Source organism: Sitophilus oryzae, unplaced genomic scaffold, assembly GCF_002938485.1.
Source record: "Sitophilus oryzae breed Bouriz unplaced genomic scaffold, Soryzae_2.0 scaffold_1440_pilon_pilon, whole genome shotgun sequence".
Lineage (NCBI taxonomy): Eukaryota > Metazoa > Arthropoda > Insecta > Coleoptera > Curculionidae > Sitophilus > Sitophilus oryzae.
This window is the reverse complement of record NW_022146105.1, coordinates 632,655-651,567: the sequence shown is the minus strand read 5'-3', so window position 1 is coordinate 651,567 and position 18,913 is coordinate 632,655. Positions and strand designations below refer to the sequence as shown.

The 18,913-nt window shown below is 28.8% G+C and overlaps 3 protein-coding genes across 4 annotated transcripts; all 3 read left to right on the top strand.

Annotated features, from left to right (window-relative positions):
• Positions 1-178: 178 nt before the first annotated feature.
• LOC115876656 (FUN14 domain-containing protein 2) lies at positions 179-2,245 on the top strand. Of its 2 annotated transcripts, none has more exons than XM_030892512.1 (3): positions 179-406; positions 554-749; positions 1,565-1,803. In XM_030892512.1, the coding sequence occupies exons 1-3, from the start codon at positions 288-290 to the stop codon at positions 1,643-1,645; spliced, it is 396 nt and encodes a 131-aa protein (XP_030748372.1). In that variant the 5' UTR covers positions 179-287; the 3' UTR covers positions 1,646-1,803. The 2 variants fall into 2 exon arrangements, with proteins under 2 accessions (XP_030748372.1, XP_030748371.1); XM_030892511.1 differs by lacking the exon at positions 1,565-1,803 and adding an exon at positions 1,894-2,245 and having other exon boundaries at positions 180-406.
• A 926-nt stretch (positions 2,246-3,171) lies between these two features.
• On the top strand, positions 3,172-8,695 carry LOC115876655 (saccharopine dehydrogenase-like oxidoreductase). Its single transcript, XM_030892510.1, has 7 exons — positions 3,172-3,328; positions 3,665-3,843; positions 3,897-4,271; positions 4,941-5,200; positions 5,261-5,471; positions 5,529-5,700; positions 8,437-8,695. Exons 2-7 carry the CDS (start codon positions 3,669-3,671, stop codon positions 8,540-8,542), a joined length of 1,299 nt encoding a protein of 432 aa, XP_030748370.1. The 5' UTR covers positions 3,172-3,328; positions 3,665-3,668; the 3' UTR covers positions 8,543-8,695.
• Positions 8,696-11,354: 2,659 nt separating this feature from the next.
• On the top strand, positions 11,355-18,702 carry LOC115876653 (estradiol 17-beta-dehydrogenase 11). The gene is made up of 6 exons (XM_030892508.1): positions 11,355-11,519; positions 12,280-12,427; positions 15,958-16,112; positions 17,397-17,574; positions 18,127-18,497; positions 18,555-18,702. Exons 1-6 carry the CDS (start codon positions 11,482-11,484, stop codon positions 18,622-18,624), a joined length of 960 nt encoding a protein of 319 aa, XP_030748368.1. The 5' UTR covers positions 11,355-11,481; the 3' UTR covers positions 18,625-18,702.
• Positions 18,703-18,913: the final 211 nt, after the last annotated feature.

Genomic DNA, 18,913 nt, shown 5'->3' with positions numbered 1-18,913 from the left:
CACTTATTTCTGGGACACCCTGTATAAACAAGTTCTGTGTACTGTGTTGATCATAAAGCTTTCTGGTCATGCGTAAAAAAAAGAACATTGACTTTTCTCGGCTTATGTTTATGGCTCCATCTAGTGAGGAGCAACCAAAAGTATTAAAAGAGATTTAGTTTTACAAAATTCTACTAGAATTGTTTATTTTGGAGTCTTGGAGTGACATGTGATGTGATCAAGTTGAAGTCACAGAAGTTGTTAATGTCGAAGGTATATTCCTAGATTTTAGCAATAAAGTGATAAAAATGGGAGAAGTCGAAAAAAAGGCAGCAGAAGATGCAAGAAATTTTGTTTCGAAGATATTAGGAGACATTAGCAAATCCTCAGCCACTAAACAAATTGTTCTAGGAGCATCTTCAGGATGGTAAATTTTGATTAATATTATTTTTTATATATAAATTGCGTTATATGTTTTGTTATTTTTAAACGTTTTGTCATTGATGAGTTCACAAAAAATAATTCCATTATTTATAAACATTTGTATATTTGAATGACTAATTTCTTATTTTAGGGTTACTGGGTTTTTAGCTATGCGAGTAGGAAAAACTGCAGCCCTTGCTCTAGGTGGTGGTATTATTTTATTACAAATTGCAAATGAAAAAGGATATATAAAAGTTAATTGGGACAAAGTTAACAGGAATCTCGATAAAGTTGCAGATAAAGTAGAGGAAAAAATCTCTGGAGAAGGTCCATCATGGATGGATAAGGTAACAATATAAAATTATTATAGTTTTGTAGCTAAGAGGCTTGTGTTGGAAATAGTTATATCCTCACAACTCTCGCACTATAACTTCTTTCCACTTAGCTACAATATTTTTTCTTTGTTTTTGATCCAACTAAGTAAAATGTCAAAGATACAAATGAAATGTGTATAATTAACAACAGTTTAATCAACAATAAAAGCAATTTATTTGAATTATGTTCTGAAATAGTAGAGAAATATATATTTGTTATTATTATCTATTCCCTGAATACCTATATAGGGTTCCCAACCGTCCCGGTTTGGCCGGGATTAACCAGGAATCAGAAAGTTTGTCCCGGCGAAAGTTTTGCCTTGGCCGGGACCTGGAAATTAAAAAAATGTGTACTACACACATAATATATTTTATTTTCTAATATTTAATGTCTTGCTTCAATTATTTAAAAGCTTAAAAATAAATGTCCCGGAATCGCCTATGCTCAAGTTGGGAACCCTATACCTATAATGGGTCACAATTTAATGACTACCTAATAAGTATACAGGATTTTCTGACCTTGAATTTTTTAATGTCTAGGTAAATGCTTGTGAAAGAGGAAGATGTGATATGAGTGAATGTTTTGTGAATTAAGTTTGATTCATTTAAAAGAAGGTAACCTTAAATAATTTCGATCAGTTAGTTTAGTTTTCGGTTGGGTGGAAAGAAGTTTATTTATAGATCTAGTCTAGTGAATTTTATCAGCAAGTCCTGGAAATAAATAATATTTTAATTTATGACTCAATCAATATTTGCATGTCATTTTATGTTGACGGGCTTAATTTTAGGTTATTACTTTTGCTAAACGTAATACTCCATTTTCATCTGGTTATATTGGAGGGTTTTTGATTGGTATGGCATCGCATTAGAGAAGATATAAAGAACTGAAAATAATAACCAAATATGTGAATATTTATTTAACTATTTTTTAAAAAACCTGTAACTGGATAATTAGAGAATTATTGATTTTCATTACCTTCTGTATTTATTATGTATAAATAAAAGGAGATTATAGAGATGTTAAAATGTTTATTTTAATTTAGATACTAAGCCAAACAAAAACCTGATTGCATTGAATCTTATTTAACTTTTAACGCTACAAGTATATATATTACAGGCTGAAAGATACGTTGATAGGAAAGCAGATCAGGCAGTGAGTAAAGTGAAAAAAGGACAACAAAAGGCTAAGAAATGGTATTCTAGTTTTACTGGAGATGAATGCAAACTCAAAGAAGTCCACATATTTATTGTATCCTTTGCTGCAGGCGTAGCAATTGGTATTGGATCTGCTTAAATTAAGTTACTGTTTTGTAGTCATTGTAAAATAATTAAATACTTAGTTGTGTAATTAATAAGCCTCTCAGTACTCATATTTGATTTAATTTGCAGTATTTTTAATATATTTTTTGTAGATATATATACCCAATATGTACTAACTAAGTATTAAATAAAATATTTATTCTAATTTATTTTTAAGGAGGTATCATATTTATTTTTAGTATAGCATTTAATCATTAAATTATAGAAAATAATCGCAGGAAAATACCTACTATCTAAAATAGTGTTTTTATAAATATACGGGGGGGTCAAAGTATATATTATACATCTCAGACCAAATAAATATTTAGTCTCAGAATTATGTAATGTGTATAAATCTGTACGTTTACAGTGTTGTTTTAAGATTTTAACTATAGCTTTTGGAAGAGTTTTTTACCAATTGATTTTTTATATAAATAAACTGAGAAATTGAAAAAATGATGGAAACAATAATTATTAAAAAGATGCAAATTTGAAATGATGGCTTATGCAACTCGACAAACACTTCATAAACCTTCAATTTATATACTTCAAAATGACTTCAAAGTATTTTTATTTAATAATTCGACACAAAAATTGATTTTGAAAGTGCTACTCTTGCTACTCTCCTCTTTAAAAAATATAACTTTATTTTAAAATTTACAGGTCAGTCTAGATCCAAACATGGAATTCTAACTAAATAGCGATCGGTAGCGATGAAGATTAATGTCGCTTGCCGTTTAGTTTCTGTTTCTACAGCCAAGGACAGTATTCTTCACAAGGTATTCTTCATTGCTACTATGGTGTAGAGTGTAGAGGTTGTTGCTACCTCTACACTCCATAATCGCTACAAAATTATAATATCCTAATCTGTGATCCTAATATCCTTATAATAATATTCTTTGTCGCTACCGTAGACAAGGAAAGAGGTCGCTACAGATCGCTATTTAGATTGCTACAGCTATTTAGTTACAGAGTTCGACCCCAGATATCCTAAAAAGCGTTAGTTGTAGGGTTAAGCGACACTAGATGACGTTACAAACCCGCATTCCTTAAAGCATTCCTATTGGTCTGTTTAAGATGAGCTCTTTTAATCCCCACTCAATGTTTTTCATTCATTTATTCCATCAGCTCGTGCGAGGGACGAAACAGGTGTAATTTATCGATTTATGAATGATTAGTTGTCAGTATATACTACCAGATTTTATTCTGTATCCTTTAGAAATTGTTGTAGTATAGAAAGTGTTTTAAATTAGGTAAGTAGTTTTAAAACGAGATTTATATAAAATTATTTCCTGTTTTTTAGTCTATAGGTACTTCATATTTATATAAAAACATTACGACTGCAAACAATTTTATTTGTTTTTGTAGGTGTAGAACCTACGTGGGTTTAAAGTACTAATTTTTTATATGTTAAATTCAGTTTTATATTTTTCTATAAAAGGTTCAGATTGCGTGTAAACTTTGTAATGCAAGTAATGTAATTATATTTATTTTTAGAACTACTGACTCACTCCTAATAGTTAAAATAGCTACTCACTATAAACAACTGTAAACATATACATATATTTAACTTTAACATTTTATTGCAGCGCTATGGCTAATCGTTTAGATATAGTTATTTTTGGTGCAACTGGTTTTACAGGGCTTCACTGTATTCCCTATGTTGCAAAATTATCAAAGGCAAACGGTAGGAATTTAAGTTGGGGAGTTGCAGGTAGATCAGAAGAAAAACTTAAAAAAACACTGAAAGAACTAGGAGAAAAAAATGGTAAGAAATAAATGTCTTTTTTATGCTAAAAGGTAAATAATATAAATCTGCAGGGGATAATTTTGATTCCATACCTATCATTACTGCTGATATTCAGGATAAAGATTCCATAGTAAACATGGCAAAGAAAGCCAAATTAGTAATTAACTGTTGTGGTCCTTATCGCTTTTTTGGAGAACCTGTGGTAAAGGCTTGTATTGAGGCTGGTGCCCACCACGTTGACGTGAGTGGTGAACCAGAATATATGGAAAAGGTTCAACTCGAACATCACGAAGCGGCTGTCGAAAAAGGCGTTTATGCTATCAGTGCCTGTGGTTTAGACAGTATTCCATCTGATCTGGGTGTTGCATTTGTGCAACAAAACTTTGAAGGAACCTTAAATTCCGTTGAAACGTATCTCAGAGGTTGGACAGAGGGTGATGTTAAAGGTAAAATTTCATGCACAAGGAATATTTTATTCATTGGACCTCATTGCAAAGGTTATTTTTTGTTATCTTAAAATTACTTCATTTTAATAAGTGATTAAAATATTATCTATTTTTTTATGTTAATTTATTTTGAACCTGTTTACCATGATACACATACTACCGGTATAATTGCGTCTATTCGGCTCTTTACGTCATCTCAGTGCTTATATAGACACATGGCATTTGTATATAAACCATTATAAACACTTTTTTTTTCATGATTTCTTGAGATCGTTTCACAGTTTTGGCTCATGCTTTAAATATTACAAATTTCCTATAAACACTTTATATTAAACAAAAACAATAATTTCAACAGTATAAAATAAAGTACCTACGTTTTTTAGTGTATTGTAGCAAATATTATAGTTGCCAGTTATTTTGCTGTTATAACACAATATGTTCCAACCTCTATAATTGAATTAAAACCACTTTTATAAACTATACAAAAAGAAGGAACATATCTGTAGAGAGACAGTATTATTATATCTTAATTTAATTTCTTTGAGTTCCATATTAAAATAGAACATACCAGTATTAAGTGTGTCGTGCTGTTTACTTAGTTATTTTATAAGAAATATGTATGCAAACTGCTAATAATAATTATATTCAATCATATTATATACAATAAAGGGCCATTGATCAATTATGGGACTTGGGACAGTGCAGTACATGGCTTGGAAAATCAACATAAATTAAAGACTGTTAGGTCAAAACTTTTTGAAAAACTAAAAAAGGTACCATCCTTTTCCCCAAAACTGAAAGTAAAGCTCTACCCTCATAAATCAGAGCATGCCAATGGTTGGGTCCTGCCATTTTTAGGCTCAGATCAATCTGTTATTCGAAGATCACAGAATTATTTCTATCACTATGAAAATCAACGTCCTGTTCAGGTAGGTTATTATAGATATGAAGTATATTTATCTTAGATTACTAATAAGCCATTTTCTTAGGTCGGAACTTACTTTACTGTGTCATCTACCCTAGCCTTAATTGGTATCCTTTTCTATGCAGTTATATTTGCGATTCTATCTCGCTTTAGTTTTGGTCGCAAGTTGCTTCTCAATTATCCAGAACTATTCAGTGGGGGATTTTTTAGTAAAGAACAACCAAAAGAGGAAACAATTCAAAATACATGGTTCAGCATTGATTTTTATGGAGAAGGTATACGATCACACAGGGTGCTCCACTGTTAGATCTCTATAAATTTTTCTATTTTAGGATGGAAAGAAAAATTGGCAAATAAAGATGATCAGTATGTAACTCCAGTTGATCGTCAGATAGTAGGTCAAGTAAAAGGCCAAAATCCAGGATATGGATCAACTTGTCTTCTCTTAACTTTGGCCGGTATTATTATTTTGACTGAAAAAGAGAAATTACCAAATAATGGCAGGTAATGCTTTAGATAATGAGAAAGGTGTAGGCGGAGATTAATTTGTACATATGAATTTTGATTTGTTAAATGGTCATCAGTCACCATTCAGTAATTTTGGAGTTGTAATTTTTTTTGTAATCCTACATTAATTATATACTACAGTTCCTTATTAAAAGGGCCTGACATTGACAATGTTATTATAGCGCGCAAAATATTCATATAAAAAGTTTCATATAAAAGCATCAGATGCCAAGTGACTTCTCAAAACATATTTCATGACTGATGCCCATTTAACACATATTCATATATAGTTTTAGTGTGCAAAATTTTTTGGACATACCCAAGTAGCATTTTCACGACTTGCGACATGTTTACTAAACACAACGTTGGATTAGTTACAAAAAATAGTTAGCTCCGTACCTTGGGTATTAAAATAAATGTAAACATTGTTGTAACGTTGTGCCGACGTTGAACTAGTACTACAACAAAGTAAACGCTTCTGCGACGTCTAATAAACGTTGTCTTGTAACCTTTTTTGCTAAAGTGATCTTTAGGTGATTCGGACAACGTATTTACAATGTTGGGCAATAAAGAGTTTTCCGACGTCACTTTCAGGACCTATTCCAACGTTATGAAAACGTCGTCTGTTTTACTAATTCCAACGTTGTTTAGATTTCCTTATTCTTACGTTGGTAGGACGTCGGGCCACTACCTTTTTGCAACTGTATTGAACCATAACCTTAAATCTTAAATTTTCACTTCATTGTTCTGTTCAGTCAGACAGTTCAGTGCTGTTTTTGTTTTTATAAAAAACTTAATTAAAATGGGACGTAAGAAAGGCACATATAAAACTAAATTTAAATATACATCGACATATTACCGATACTTTATCCACTCCCTCGTTTATTTAGAATATAGAGGGCGGCACAAGCTAGCCTCTAGGATGACTATATTAGGCAATCTTGCGACTAGTATACTACCTGTTAAGGCTGAACTCCGACTTTATTAGTCCAGTATGCGACTACTCGAACTACTCCATCACAGAATATACTAACGAAAAAGAAGCCCAGGTTCCTTGTAATAAATCGGTTCCATTTTAGTAACGCCATCTCTCGACAAAGCTGACATTTATAGGTTAGCCAAAAGGGTGCGGGGCCGGGGGGAATTGTAAAATACACTTTCTTATTTTAATTATTTTTATTCGCTATTTGCAATTTTATTTTTAAAACATATTATGTGAAACAATCACATAATATGTCTTAAAAATAAAATTACAAACGGAAACAAAAGGAATTAAATAATCTGAAAATCTACAAAGTTTATTGATAAAAAAGTTAGGCTATGCAAATTGATATATTAAGTATAACCTCTTTGGTATAACATTGTTAAACAAACATTAACAAATCATAACATATCAGATCATAGAACTAAAAAAAGTACTATTACATACAAACAAATACAATACTTCAAAATTAATTTTAACATAATATCAAAACCGAAAAATCAAACTGCAAACACAACCACACTTATCACAACAGAAATTAACACACACTTCCGTGGCAAATGTCCAAGAAAGACTGATCATTCTGATTGGTCCTGGTCTGGTCGTAGCTCACGTCGTATTATCGGTAAGCAAAATCCCTGTACAAAAATTTTGACGATCAGCGCCATCACCCGTCATAATTGGGAAACTTTTGCTGGAACCATTTTTAATATTTGACTTACATGGCCCTGTACTCCATCTTAATCTCTAAAACAACAAAGTGAAAGCCGCCATGTTGTGAAATAAGAAAATGTTTCGTTCCTGAAATAGCAATTCCTACTTTTTGAATACATTAACTTGAAATATTTGACCCTAAACAACACGTGGAAACAATTTTTTTTTCGACTGCAAATAAATAATTATTCTCATTTTACTAAAAAAAAAAAAAAAATTCAATAATTTTTTTAAAACTTGTTAAATTTTAACTCCCATTAGTATTTTTCAAAGTAGAAACAATACATTTATCAATAAAGTTGTTTGCGTTTAACTTTTTTGCCTTGGGTAACGAGTTGCAGAGTTGGTTAGTGTATCAATAATTATGATCTTCAAACATCCTCCACACTTAAATACTTTTGTTTTGTTTTCCTTTACTGCCATCTGGCATATGTCTCTAACTAAATCATAAAAATAATAATTTTTACTATAATTATCCCAATTTAGGATAAAACGCGACTTAGACGCCATATTATTATAGTTTTGTATTTCTGTGAATTAGGATTTTAAACAACGTTGCAGTTTGTACTAAATTAGGCTGCTAGCCAACGTAGGTATCCAACGTCGTTTCGACCCAAAAATTAAATAATAATCTTCATAATATGGCAACATAGGTAGTATATTAAATTTACAAGAAAAAAAAAACAGAAAATATCCAGCGGTTCTCAAAATGTAAGCAAAAAATATTTTTTTTTTGGAAATTTTCAAAGTAAAATATCTCGGTTATTTTGGAGTTATTGGAAAAACGGTAAAGAGAAAATATGTTTCTTTTATCGAGATGTACCAGCCTTGAAAATATTTGCACTTATTTAAGGCTCACTCTGTATATTCACAAAGTGAGGTTCCTCATTAACTTCTATTAACCCAATAATAAAAAATATTTCCATTTGTTACTTTTTGGCGTACCATGTATATAGGTCTTTTATACGCTGGATCAAAAATATCAAGTTAATTCTGAGTATCTATCATTTAAAATTTAGTGCCAATTATATTTTTAGGGGAGGAATTTATCCACCTGGTGCAACCTTTGCCAAAACTTCCCTAGTTAAGCAACTAAACGAGAATGGATTGACCTTTAAAATAGTGTCGCAAAATGACATCTAAATTACCAGTCATTATTATTAGTTGTTTTGCATTTATTTATGTTAGTTTATATTTAATATATGTATGTGTTTCTAACATTGTTACATTTGGCAGATGTGCTTTATTAATGTTTAGATATTTAACTTTTGTATTAATAAACAATTATTTTCCCTATATTAGTGTTTTATTTTGATCTAATTCACCAACTTTTTAGAATGATTGATATGTATGTTGTATGAATAAGTTTTTTTGATTATATAATGTACTTATAACATTGATTGACATTTAAGCGGCCCTTTAAGATGAAGTAATAATAATTTTGTTTAGATTATCTGAAAATTTCTCTTTGCTGGTGTCGAGTAGATACAGAATGTGAGAGTGCCTTTCATTCTTCATGTATTAACCTTAGGTTATAAAGACGAAAAATAAAAATCGCTCATTATGTTTCTATCTAATATTGTTTTTTCTTTTTATACGATTATAAATAGATTTAGGTACATGTGTATGTGTACTTGAACCTTGAAAAGATATAATTGATATGTAATTGAATTGTGACTAATTGACTAGCGAATTATATGACATTAAGTTAATTACAGTAATTTTATATATAGTTACATCGTCTGCTTTACAATACGAATTTAACTTTGGAATGATCAAAAATATTTATAATTGATAAGAAACAAGTATTTCAAATTCATTGTAAAACATATCACATTATACAAAAAATGCAAAACTATTTTACCTAGATATGAAAACTGAGAATGGTATTGTAATTTCGTAATTTGTTAGATTGGGACTCAATAAATTTTAAACCATGTGATCTTAGAAATAACATCGACCTGTCCTTGTTAAATATTTTTACTACATTATAAAAATATATACTTAAATAGTTTTTAAAATACTCCCTTTTTTTAGAAAGAATTAATATTTTTATATCGTAGTCAATTTATAGAGCACATTTATACAAGGGACTTATTCTAATTTCTAATACCTCAAAATTAAGTTAGATCTATGTATTGTTAAGAACTTCAGCGACACAGTATAGCTCCAAATAAAAATGTATTTCTATGCCTAATGTGACGTCGTTTTTGTATAGGAACGCATTTTGTATGTTGCATTTATATATTTATGTGTGAAAAAATATCTTCAAAAGTAATTGTCAAAAGGATTATACCTATTGGTTATTATAAAATTCCAAATGATTTAAACATATATGGATGTAAACATTGCCCACTATATTTTTCTTTCAATAGAGATGAATAAACGATTTTTTTTAAATTGTGGTGGTTATAACTTTATTAGAATTCATAATCTAATTTCCACAAATTATTTTATAAATTATTGAACTTATTTTTTTCATTATTACTTAAGTTATGAAATGTTAATAAAACATAATGAACTATAATACCTATTCATTATAAGACGCTGATGTGGTTTGGCAATTATTTTCTGACGGCATTGAGAAGTTTTTTTATCAACAGGAGAAAATAAAAATATAGAGTTATTTTCAGATATGTTTTTGAAATTATTAAAAATATATTAATTAATGTTCTACCATATATATTGTTTAATTTTCAAATCACTTAACGCTGGGAGCGGAAATTTTAATAAAAAAAGTTAGAGGAATTCAAATGAAATTACGCCAATTCGAATCATTCACGCAAAATAAGAAGAAACTGGTTTTCATCATTGAAAAAAATTAGAGTGATATAAGCCCAGACCTTGTTGGAGAGAGTACGAGATCCATAATCTACTCTTTAAAAATAAAAAAGCAACAACTAGGGATGGACATTTAGTCGACAATAATATAATCGATAAAGATAAAATCGATAATTATTCAAATTATTATAGCAGAAAAAATATAATAATTTAAATACCAGAAGCCACTCTGTAAAAAAAATATAAAACCTGGGTGAGCCTTAAATAAGTGCAAATATTTTAAGGGGTAGTATTTTTCAATCCCAGAAACACGCCTATGAGTTTTTTTCGCGAAAAATTTTTTGAAAAATTTTTGGGATTTCTTTTTACTTTTAGTTAAAACACATCATTTCTTAGGAATATGACAACATAGGTAGTACATATATTAAATTTACAAGGAAGAAAACCCAGAAATGATCCAGTGGTTCCCAAAACTTAAGCAAAAAATCATTTTTTTTTTCGAAGTAAAATAACTTATCGGTTATTTTAGACTTTTTGTCGAACGGAAGATTTGAAAAACGATAAAGAGAAAATATTATGTTTCTTTGTGTGTGTGTGGTGTGTGTGTGTGTATCGAGATTATTTATCTTTGCACTTAAGACTTACCCTGTATATTTTATGGGAGTTAAAGTTGCTTTTTAATAATGTATTATATTATTTTTTATTATTATTATTATCACTAGCGCCTCGTGAGTTCTGAAGCAAGGTGGGCATAGCCTCCACAAGAAAACAAAAATATCTAATTACTCATATATTTATTTATTTCCTTTTATCCCTTGGTGGTTAGGTAATAATGTGCCCTTATCAATGATTCGCCCGTATGCCTTTTAGGGCCAATCAGCACTGACTATTGGCATTGTTATTAGACCAATGTTTTTTGGATATAATGAATACGTGTAGTTTCATGTTGTCTAAAATACTAGATATACTATATAGGCATTTCTGATATTTGTTTTAGAAAAAAATTATATATTATAAAAAACTTATATTCACTATTCACTGAATATTTCATATATAGCGGCCGGGTCTGTTGCTGTGAGATATAATCATTTTTAAGTGTTATCGTTGGTGTTATGTTAAGTTTATCTGATACTGATAACGATAGTGATAAAAATTCTCAGTATTTTTGTGATATCGCGGTAACGATAGTCCCATCCCTAGGTCGACAACCGTTGTATCGCGAACTTCAACAGAATCCACGCAGACGTATAAATATTATTCGCGCTTTTACTCAGTTCGAATCTGTGCGTAAATAAGTAAACATGGAGATAAAAACCGAAAATCGTCAACAAACAAAACGGTAAGTTTACATATACATAGTCCAGACACATAATAGTCGAACAATTTCGCTCTCATTGCTCAATCTGGCACATACAACACACCAATGCACTCAGTTTTATTTTTTTATTACAAATTGCTCGATTAATGAATTCATTAATTTATTTTTAACATCACTGTCCTCCCTATCTATATTACCATCCATATAACAACATTCATTGTTTTGTTACTATATAAAAAAGAATAATTGATTTCCTCTTTTAATTTCAATTAAACTTTTAATTGTTTTCTCTTCACAAAATCAGCTTGACAATTTAAAATGATGCATAGTTTACACTTAAATATTACTATAAGAATTAATATTTGATTGTTCTATTACTTAATGGTTATATATTTAATGGAATTTACAAATTATATACATATTTATGTGTATAATTTTATTCTTTTATTTAAATTAGGTATTGGATTAATAATTTTTTTTATTTAATTATAAACAAAGTGTAAATGAATTTTACAAAATCATTTTTAATCTTTTTTTAAGAAAAGTTTTTTTATATAAATTTTTCTATGTGAAGAAAATATTCAACCTTTTTGAAAATTTTACTTTATGGTGACATAAGGAAAACAAATTACATTTTTTAGAGACAATTTTGGACCAATATTTTGAATCAATATTTGTGATTTTTTTATTTTAAAAAATAAACTAACGAAGCATTCTAATTTCCTAATAATTCTCCAATCGATACATCATTACCATGGTTCAGAAATCATTATTTTTTCAGGAGTCTACAACAACAGATATTGGACGTAGCACCTGTTGTTTTAGATTTTGTTATATTAATTGTGCAAGTGTTTTATTACATAATTGAAGCAACTTTTAGACTTTTTAAACCAGTTGACCCCGAGCCCGTTAAAGAGGAGCTAGTTTTGGTAAGGAATTTTCTTTTTTTGTCCTCATTGCAAATCACATAAACCGCATTTCAATTTCATCAATTTTTAATAATTTCTCATCACAAATTTACAAATTCTTAATATTTAATTTGTAATTAAATATTCCGCGTCTATACAATAAGTGATCATATTATCTAACATTTGTAAAGCTATGTAATTAATACCCTAACATAAACTGCACACAGATAATAAAAACCTACGGTTGGAATACCGAGTGTGAAATTTCATAAAGATGCCTATTTAAATTGAAAATACCTCGCTCTGAATATGCCAAGGCTACTAAAATTACTTAATATTAGAAAATAAAATCTATGTACCTAACATTTTTGTTTCTTATGTATCTCCTTAAACTGATAAAAAATGTATAATGTAAAATTTTTCTAGCAAAATAAACAAAAATCATCACTTAATTGGAACTCGAAGTTTTTATGAAGTTTATTTTTTTTCAAACCTCTGGATCCATATTATAGTGTAATATATTAGCCTTGTATATTAGTAACAATAAACAACATGGTATAATAATGTTTTTCTAGACACTATAATACATCACCAATATTTATTTAATTATGAACTTATATTTGTAGAAATCAAAAGGCAATGAATAATGTATGTGGGTGAAATAGTCAGATATTTTTTAATTTCTTATTAAATCAGCAGCTCAGGAAAGCTTCAAATATAAAAATCAACATTATATTTTTGGGATGTAATTAAAAAAAGTACCATCCTAAAAACCTGTTGTTCTCAAACAATAATTAGTAAATGTAAAACACATATATTAATTTGCATATTAATTTTATAGTGGGTATATTATTTATCAAAAATTGCTTACAAAATATAGGATTTTATTATTAAAAGAAAATGCAGTTTTATATTTCCATATTTATAGGTATATTAATATACAGGGTTGTTCACCACATACGACACGGAGTATTGTAGCTAAACGATTAGATTTTCACAATTTGTAAGTTTTGGGTTCGTTGAAGGTCAATTAGAGCTACAATTTAAAAATATTTTTACAAGATACAGAGTGTCCCAAATAAGTAAAAAATATTATAGTTATATTTTTTTAAATGGAACACCCTGTATATTATTCTATTTTTGGATTCTACGATTGAAATAAAGGTAAATTTGATTAATGTTTATCACACTTAAACCTTACCGTTTTTGAAATATTTTCAATTTTATGAAATTGCAGTAAAAAATTTAAGGCTTTATTTCTCCCAGGGTATCAAAGTTTTTAATACCAAATATTTACTGAAGATTATTTATTGATCAGATATTGTGTTGCAATAATAAAAAATTTACTACCTTATACAGAGTGTCCAAAAATTTATATTAAATAATTACTAGCTTTAAACGGCAATAACTTGTTTAATTTAAATGGAACACCCTATATATTTTACGTAAATCAGATGCACAATGTAATTGTCTATCAAATTTTATTATACCATTTTTTAACCATCTCTTCAAGTTTTCGTAGAAAATGCATTTTTTTATAATTTAGGCCTCATTTATCACTATACCCATGGAATATTGACATTTCAGATTTTTTTATAGCACCATAATATGTACAAAATGTACAGGTGGTAAATATTGCAAGCCCATTGGCATACAAAATAAACTATTTAAATATTTATAAAAGAGTATACCAATTAAATATACCATCATTATTTCCTACCAAAAACACCAAAAATTAGTTAATTACATACTTATAAATTGTTTTAATTAAAACATTATTCTAAATGAATGTGGATTTGGCTCAGAAATCAATATAATAATAAGTCATAAAAATGAACGTGTGTTTTTATAAATAAACATTCGTTAATAAATGAAGTAAAATCTATAAGGTGTTGCTTTTTACCACACTGTCTAATACACACACAAAATTCAGTTTTTTAGTATTTGGAGCAATTATTACTACAACGTAAACAGTCAAATAATGTAGTTTGAATACTGGGATCATATTAATTGGTCCTCTTTAACAAAAAATATTTAAATAGTTTTTTTATTTTTTAATTAAATAAGCGAACTAGATTTATCGACAATATTAGTATCTGTACCCTTTGAAAATTTGTTATATCTTTAAAAATAAGCTAAAATGTCGGACCTTTTTAAAAAAATTAATTTTATTTTTCAGAAACTATTAGAGACAGAGTTTACCAAAAATGCTTTTTATAACTACTAGTGGGTAAATGAATTTCTAGATATATTACGAATTTTTTTGGAACTTTAGTTTCGGAGATATAAATTTAATCGGACCTTTTTAAAAAATTAATTTTATTTTTCAGAAACTATTTGAGACAGAGTTTACCAAAAATGCTTTTTATATCTACTAGTGGGTAAATGAATTTGTAGATATATTACGACATTTCTTGGAACTTTAGTTTCGGAGATATTAATTTAATCGGACCTTTTTAAGAAAATTAATTTTATTTTTCAGAAAGTATTAGAGACAGAGTTTACCAAAAATGCTTTTTATAACTACTAGTGGTTAAATGAATTTCTAGATATATTACGAATTTTTTTGGGACTTTAGTTTCGGAGATATAAATTTAATCATATTAACATAAAGGTCTAAATTATAAGAAAATGCATTTTCTATGAAAACTTGAAGAGGTGGGTAAAAAATGGAACAATACAATTTGATAGACAATTACATTGTGCATCTGATTCACGTAAAATATATAGGGTGTTCTATTTAAATTAAACAAGTTATTGCCGTTTAAAGCTAGTAATTATTTAATATAAATTTTTGGACACTCTCTATAAGGTAGTAAAATTTTTATTATTGCAACACAATATCTGATCAATAAATAATTTTCAGTAAATATTTAGTATTAAAAACTCTGATACCCTTGGAGATATAAAGCCTTAAATTTTTTACTGTAATTTCATAAAATTGAAAATATTTCAAAAACGGTAAGGTTTAGGTGTGATAAACCTTAATCAAATTTACCTTTATTTCAATCGTAGAATCTAAAAATAGAATAATATACAGGGTGTTCAATTAAAAAAAATACAACTATAATATTTTTTACCTATTTGGGACACTGTATCTTGTAAAAATATTTTTAAATTGTAGCTCTAATAGTCCTTCAACGAACCCAAAACTTACAATTTGTAATAATCTAATCGTTTAGTTACAATACTCCGTGTCGTATGTGGTGAACAACCCTGTAGATTTATAATTATTAAATACCTAAGGAGTATAGTAATATGATTAAAATTTATAGGAAAAGGAAATGCTTGTTTAATTATTTTGTAGTTCTTTCATTTTATTTTCAGAAATAAATTTGATATATATTGGATCTATAGAAATGTCTGAATTATAATTATATTTTACCTCATAAACGATAAGTCTGAAAATAATAAAAATATTAAGTAGTCAAAGTTGGATGTAATTGAGTAAATTCAGGATTCATCTAAAATTTTTGGATTCAAAATCACATTTTCGACTTTCTTGTAAACCTCTTTACAACTAAAAAACTGAAATTTCGTCCATCTTGTAGGTCACCGGGGCAGGTCATGGAATAGGTAGAGAAATAGCGCTTCAATATGCATCTGAAGGATGCACACTTGTTTTATGGGATGTAAACCAGAAAGGCAATGAAGAAACTGCTAAACTTATTGAGAAAAGTGGAGGACCAAAAGCACATACTTATACGTAAGCCAGTACTTATATTTCTAGTACTTTAATTGAGATTTTTTAACCATGAAATTAGGTGCACATAAAATGTTCTAGATCTAATGATCTAATACTCCAATATCACTTTCTCCTTGTAAGAATAATGTTTTGTTTAGTGTTTGAATTCTCTGTAGTTTTTGTATAAGTGTGTATTTATAGTAAAGTTCTTTTTAAGAGAACTGCCAGTATTTATCTGCATATAGATGTATCGATTTTTTGTTGGATTGATACATGTCTAATAGGAATCTTACTGCTTGAGAGTCGCTTTCTTGTATTTGCGATAATTACTAAAAAAAATACTGTACCCTTAGCCAAAGATTTTAAATAAATTGATTATAAAAACCAGATTTTCACAGACGATTAATAAAAACAAGAGTCATATTACCAAATAAACAAGGTAAACCTGTTTGATAGATATAAATATTTCCATCTCAAAATAATTAATTAGATATTGATTGTTGAGGATAGACTTATAATATAGGAATAATACCGTATGATCGAATAAAAACGGCGTCAGCGATGGCTATGAAATGAAGATCGCTGTCATTTTGTATGTAAAATTATATGGGAAATGTCAGCGATCGTCATTTCCCAGTCAACTGGACGCCGTTTTTTTTCGATCATACGGTACTTATCTGAATAAAATGCGTACATATCGAAAAACTCAATAATTATTTAACTGAAAAAATGGAGAAAATTATATTTTTTAAACTATTATTATTAAAAAAATTCCGCTGGCCTCAAGGGTATTTAACTATTAGAATCTGAAAACATATTGAAGTAAATAATTAGCACTACTTTGTATATTAATTTTATTATTTTCCCGTTTTAAATAAAATGCAACCGTCTACAGATGGTCAAATACCGGTTATCTCAATTAAAAATAAAAATGTAATAACACATCATATATCTCTGTCTTTGGCTAATTCAATGTATTAACTCATAGTATTAACCATTAACCTGTTGATCTCAAGGAACTATATAGGAATAGAGCTTCTTTTGGTCAAATGAAAACAACGTCTCATAGTAGGCGTAGAAGTGCTGAAATGCAAGCTTTACTATGTTTATCAGTGAAATTCTTGCAGTAAAGCAATAAGAGACTTACTTCAAGCCCATGTTAAAAGCTAAATCTACAATATAAATAGTTCTTTAGAACAAAAAAGAACTGTTTTAGAAACAATTTTTTATATTTAAATAAATAAATAATTCAAAATCATCCGTCATTGTCAAAGTCAAGAACTTCTATATTTGTTACTTTTTCAGATGTGATGTATCTGATCGACAAAACGTACTATCAGTTGCAGAAAAAGTGAAACAAGAAGTTGGAGATGTGACTATTTTAATAAATAACGCTGGAATCATGCCTACACATCCTTTAGAAAAGCACACCGAAGCTGAGATTAGAAAAATCACCGATATTAATGTTTTAGCGCATTTTTGGGTAATTAGTTACATTAAAAACTTAACGCGTAGGTTAAATAGGTGTGATTAGAGGCAATGTCACAGGTATTATATAATATTACCCCGAATCGTAACATCAGATTTGTCTAATATGTTAAGCGCATTTTTTTTTGCTTGTCCCCGCACCCCCGCAGGTCCTAGTTACCTGAGTCACCAAGGGTTAATGGTGAAATAGGAAAAGGAAAGTCACTCATCGAACTCATGTAATACCGCTATCACAGAAGGCCTATTTGTATCTGTGAAGGATGGGATACCAAGAGTATCACCATTAAATTTTAAGTTTTCCAATATGAATTTTAGTGGCTGTAGTAAAACTGTCTAAGACAATATGTCTTAATTTACAGTGTGTTGCATAGACAATAATAAAACCGATGTAGTCTGTTGGTTATTTATACACACCTTATTCATTTCAAAGTGAGCTGCCACAAATTAGCAAGCTGTATTGGATAAGCTCTAGTATACATATTACATCTAATTGCAACTCAAAATACTGTACACGATATGACAAGAAACTTATTGATGTTTATTTTAGACACTTGAAGCATTTCTACCAGCAATGAAGAAGAATAACCATGGTCATATAGTATCTCTTTCATCAATAGCTGGTGTTGTAGGAATACCGAACTTGGTACCATACACAGCTTCAAAGTTTGCTGTTAGGGGCTACATGGAAGCTTTAATGGATGAGTTGAACTGGAACCCATACAATCAAATAAAAACAACCACAATATGTCCGTTTATGGTCAACACAGGTTTATGTAAAAAACCATACGTCAAGTTTGAAAAGATGTTAAATTTACTAGATCCTAAAACTGTAGCTGAAAAAATTATGTACGCCCAAAGAACTGGTGTTATGGAATGTACTATACCTAGTTATTTATTAAAAGTTAATCATTTAACAAGGTACTTATTAATATAACTTCTTCAGATTACAATATCTCGTTCACTCTTTTTTTACAGATTACTCCCTGCAAAAGCAGCTCTTAAAGTGAAGGCATTTTTCGATAGTGGAGTTCATTCTGATTTGTAAATATTGCCAGAAAAAATGTTTCTATTTTTATATTTTTGTCATAATAAACTGCTGTGATAAATGATAATTTTTATTTATGAAAAAGTCGGTTTATTCATGTATTACCCCTAAATTAAAGATGATGTACGTTCATTTCAGGTAAACTTATATATCGATACGACTTACTACTTTATAGTTTCATACCATATGTATTTATAGATTTATTTTTATATTTTTGTTTGAAAATAAATGGAGGAAGTGTAATATTTTAAGATTAGAAACATAATGCTATTTTTTCCCCGTAAAATTG

Bases quoted from the DNA above. Each gene is read 5' to 3' on its own strand.
- LOC115876656 (XM_030892511.1), top strand. From the start codon at position 288: ATGGGAGAAGTCGAAAAAAAGGCAGCAGAAGATGCAAGAAATTTTGTT. The intron at 407-553 runs GTAAATTTTGAT...TTCTTATTTTAG, and splicing joins CTAGGAGCATCTTCAGGATG to GGTTACTGGGTTTTTAGCTA. The intron at 750-1,893 runs GTAACAATATAA...TATATATTACAG, and splicing joins GTCCATCATGGATGGATAAG to GCTGAAAGATACGTTGATAG.
- LOC115876655 (XM_030892510.1), top strand. From the start codon at position 3,669: ATGGCTAATCGTTTAGATATAGTTATTTTTGGTGCAACTGGTTTTACA. The intron at 3,844-3,896 runs GTAAGAAATAAA...ATAAATCTGCAG, and splicing joins AGAACTAGGAGAAAAAAATG to GGGATAATTTTGATTCCATA. The intron at 4,272-4,940 runs GTAAAATTTCAT...TATACAATAAAG, and splicing joins GACAGAGGGTGATGTTAAAG to GGCCATTGATCAATTATGGG.
- LOC115876653 (XM_030892508.1), top strand. From the start codon at position 11,482: ATGGAGATAAAAACCGAAAATCGTCAACAAACAAAACG. The intron at 11,520-12,279 runs GTAAGTTTACAT...TTATTTTTTCAG, and splicing joins AATCGTCAACAAACAAAACG to GAGTCTACAACAACAGATAT. The intron at 16,113-17,396 runs GTAAGCCAGTAC...TTACTTTTTCAG, and splicing joins CCAAAAGCACATACTTATAC to ATGTGATGTATCTGATCGAC.